This window comes from Microtus ochrogaster, chromosome 10 (genome assembly GCF_000317375.1).
Source record: "Microtus ochrogaster isolate Prairie Vole_2 chromosome 10, MicOch1.0, whole genome shotgun sequence".
NCBI lineage: Eukaryota > Metazoa > Chordata > Mammalia > Rodentia > Cricetidae > Microtus > Microtus ochrogaster.
Window position 1 is genome coordinate 35730285 of NC_022016.1, and position 4491 is coordinate 35734775.

The 4491-nt window shown below is 39.9% G+C and overlaps 1 protein-coding gene across 1 annotated transcript; it reads left to right on the plus strand.

The window, feature by feature from the left end:
* Positions 1 to 3539: 3539 nt before the first annotated feature.
* Positions 3540 to 4190, plus strand: LOC101983147 (ferritin heavy chain). The gene has a single exon (XM_005353367.1). It carries the CDS (start codon positions 3540 to 3542, stop codon positions 4188 to 4190), a length of 651 nt encoding a protein of 216 aa, XP_005353424.1.
* Positions 4191 to 4491: the final 301 nt, after the last annotated feature.

The window sequence follows — 4491 nt, forward strand, 5'->3', positions numbered from 1 at the left end:
CCCAGTGGTGGTACCACCCACAGTGGGCTGGGCCCTCCCACATCAAGGCCCAACCATGGAAATGCCCCACAGGCCTGCCCACAGGCCAATCTTATCGAGGCACTTTTTCATTCAAGGGTCCCTCTTCTCAGACAGCTCTAGTTTGCATGAAGTGGACAAAATCCCGGCAGGACAGATATTAACGGGTTTGGAGAATACTGGATACCTTTCCTTTATAATAAACGTTGCATGAAATCAATGACAAGAACAGAAGGGTTTTAATTACTGATCAGAAGAATAGATGCAAAGTTATGTCTCATGTCCCAGGAGAAAGCATGACATAAAAAACTGCTCTGAAAGTCATTAGTATATTAACTCCAACTGGCTCCAGGAGCCTTAAAGTTTATATGATTACTATATATGTATATATATGTAACAGAGGAGTGTCAGATAAAGAACAAAGGCACACTATCATCCTTTTTAGAGAGAATCAATCTAAATAGCCTTGCCAGTCATCTGGGCAGGACAAAGTTCTTCCAGAAAAGCCATTTATTTTGGAGATACCTTACAAAATAATATAAAAAAATTAATTTGTATTTCTCTGGTGGCTAAAAGTGTTGAACACCTTACAAGTATTTAGTGAGCATTTATGCTTCTTTTCAGAGCTGTGTATTCAGTTCATTAGCTTGCTTATTGACTTTCTGCTATTTAATTATTTGATATTCCTTAAATATTTTAGAATTAGCCCCTTGTTGGACGTAAGCATGGTAGAAGGAAGGGCAGAGGAGGGGGGATCAATAAGAACAAAGTGTGTAATAAAAATGGCAAAACAAAAACCATAGTAGTGCATTTTATTCTAAACATTAATTTAAAAAAAGAAAATACTGTAATGACTGCCTAAAAATTAGATCATCGCAGTGATCTCTTTGATTATTGCCCACTCTTATCATTTGAGCATGCACCACTCTGTAAAATCAGTATGACCTGTCTTCTACACTAACGACATTCTGTGGATCCCACCTCAATACTGTCACTGGCGATCGCAAGGACCAGAGAAGTGACAGGAGTTGGAACTGAGATCCTAATGACATGAGAATTGTTGAAATGTTTAGTATTGGTCATCAAACACTTCTAGTTTTTCAGATATCTTTTTGGTGGTTTATTTTTGTCTTGAGACAGGGTTTCACACTATAGTGTCTGTTGGACTGAACTCACCAAGGAGTCAAGACTGCCTTTAAACTTACACCAATGGAAGTCTCTTAGCGTTCTGAGTGCTAGGAACGCAGGTGTGAGCCTCCATGCCCAGATCAGATAGTTTTTCATGATTTCTGACTTAATTCCATTGAGGCCAGAGGACATATGTTATAAAATTAAAGTTATGTTTATATATAACTCAAATAAGGTTCATCTTTGAATCCATGTGCATTTGAAAAAAAAATGTGATTCTGTAAACATGTGTTAAATCAGAATGTCTGCTATAATATAGTGTCTTTTGTACGTGACAGGAAAACTGCATTCCTGAAAGTTCAACAATATGGTTGCCTAAATAAGACCTAACTATAGCAACACCAGTTGACGTGCCAATGTGGAAGGGGGAAGTTTTACAATATCACCAAAATCACACACCTATATGAAGAGCTATAAACAATTAATGACTGGAGAGAGAAAGAGAGAGAGAAAGAGAGAGAGAGAGGGAGAGAGAGAGAGAGAATATCATATCAGTTTTTCTCAGGTATGAACCCCCAATCAGTTATTCAATCCCAAGCAGTCAGCCCTAAACACATACACATATGAGCAGCACTAAATGGACTTTGCATGTGGTATTTATGACTGTGTGTGTGTGTGTAACAACAATAATTGAAGAACAACAGGTTATGAATTTTAGGGGGTCATGGGAAGAGTCTAAAGTAAGAGATGAAGGGAAGATAGGATGTATAAAAAAAAGTACTTACACATGAAATTCTCAAAACTAAAACATTTTTCTAAATATTCCCCACTTAGATCACTGATTATGCTTATCACTGCTATTATTACTATTATTTTTCTTTTTATATTCTTTTCTTCCAGATTATAACATATAGTAGTCTAATGGTTGTTTGAATAAAGGAGTCATGCTGACATTTGAATCATATGAAAACTAGGCAAGAAATAATTGTATTTATGAGAGAATTTTTTTGGTGTTTTTGAGACAAGGTTTCTCTGTAGCTCTGGCTGTCCTGGAACTAGCTCTTGTAGACCAGGCTGGTCTCGAACACACAGAGATCTGCCTGCCTCTGTCTCCCGAGTGCTGGGATTAAAGGCGTGCGCCACCACTGCCGGCCTTACAAGAGAATTTTTAAAGGACACATGAGACATGACAGTAGACTAGTCACATAAGACATACTTACTATAATACAAACATGAGAAGGGACAGGTAGCAATGCAGAAAAATGCTGGGAATCTTTAAAGGACAAAAACATAGTATGTTTTGGATTGATTAATTTAGAGAGTGAAAAATGCCTCAATAGAAAGCTAAGTGGCAATGAAATCAAACAATAACCAAGATTTCTGGAATGACTTTGAGATTAATAAGTGCCTCTTGTTCTCCAACACAAGACTCTGTCTTCCTCATCTTTATATTGAGCTTTTCCCAGGAAACCCTGTGTAGTTTCCCATGCCAGTGTAGTTTCTCTACCTGTGTAGCTTTCTATCCCTGTGTAGTTTCCCACTCCTATGTAATGAGGGCAATGAATTGCACTAGTATGTACCATTTTCATTTTCTGAAACTATAATACAATAGCCGTGAATCAAATAAAAGCCAAAATATAGCACATTCTTAAGCAAAGTGTTAGGTAGGTTCCAAATTTGGCAAGTGGAGTAGTCCTCATTCCACCTGATAGCTTCATACTGTATATTCCCAGAGAACACTCTGACACTGCAGCACACAGGGGAAAAAACTGCATTAACAAAGTAAAAAGGGACAATCTTGATATACGAATGTAGCTAATTCTGGGGGAACAAGCATGTAATGGAAGAAACAGAGATGGTCCCTGGATGTTGCCAATGCTATTGCAAAACTAAAATATCCAGAGACGCTAGATAGAAAAGTCACGCACATAGTTGATGGAATTCAGTGATTGCATACCAGGTTCTGACCCCTGAATTCAGTGATGATTTTATACCCCTGGACTTAGCTTGTGACTCCTCATTGAAGGATGTCATTTGCATGCACATTGAAGCCACTGAGGAGAGCTGTCACTGAAATAAAACTTCATAATACTAAACATAACTGCTGGAATCATGAAAAGCACTGCATTAACGAAACAATCACATTTAAACAATAGTCACATAGCTTGCTTAAAGAAATTGAGTGATGTATTAAAATATTTGTCCTTTCTTAATAACTTTTCAAAATACTGTATAAGTCAGATAATCAATGCAGTCACACGGTTTGCTATAGAACTTAGAACTCATGTTCTAATGCCTGTTAACGGATCTGAGCCTCCATTAAACACATTCTGTGCTTGCACTACTACTAGTTCAGCCGGGGGACCAAGCTGGTGGGTTATCTATTGCCCACCATGGGTTTTCTGCGACGGTCTCGGTGCCGTCAACGCCGTCGCTGCCCACTCCGCTTCTCAGGAGTCAGGGCTGCCTATCCATCGGTGTTTGTGATACCACCAACGGTCTCTCCACTATCTCATGTGGGACAGAACTACCACCGCGACTGCGAGGCTGCTATCAACAGCCATGTCCAGCTGCAGCTCTATGCCTCCTATGTCTATCTGTCCATGGGCTTCTTCTTTGACCGTAAAGATGTGGCTCTGGAAAACTTCGCGAGCTTCTTTCTGAACAAGTCACATGAGTGTACTGCGCATGCCGAGATGTTCCTGGCAGTACAAAATCAGCGTGGTGGTCGCATCTCTTTCTGCACTATCAGCAAGCCAGAGCGTGATGATTGGCTTGGAGGCCTTGCAGCCATGGAGAATGCTTTTCAGCTGGAGCTGACCCTCAACCAAAGCCTTGTGGCCCTGCACCGGCTAGCCACTAGCAAAAGCGATGCCCATCTTTGTGACTTCCTGCAGAACCATTTTCTGAGCAAGCAAGTTGAAGTCCTCAAGGAGATGAGCAGCTACGTGACCAACCTGCACCAGAAAGAGTCTCCAGAAGATGGCATGGCTGAGTACCTATTTGAGAAACTTACCCTGACTGACATCAACAAAGAGAACTGAGCTGGAACTTTCTTCATAACCCTGAATTCTTCTCCAGGTTACTAGACTGAACATCCATATTGCCCTTCCAGCAAGTTCACTCGTTTTCCCTTTTCCTATTACCATTGTTTTAAATAAAATTATTTTATCTCAGTCAAATTAAAGTGTTCAGTTTATTTATGTTTACTTGCCATTACTTTAAAAGAATAGGGGCATATCCATTTGAGGCCTCAAATGTCTATCCAGAATTCTCTTCATACTCCCCTGGCCAAAGGGTGGAGGGGAAAGATGATCCAAGGGCATAGGAGATAGGGTATGATGG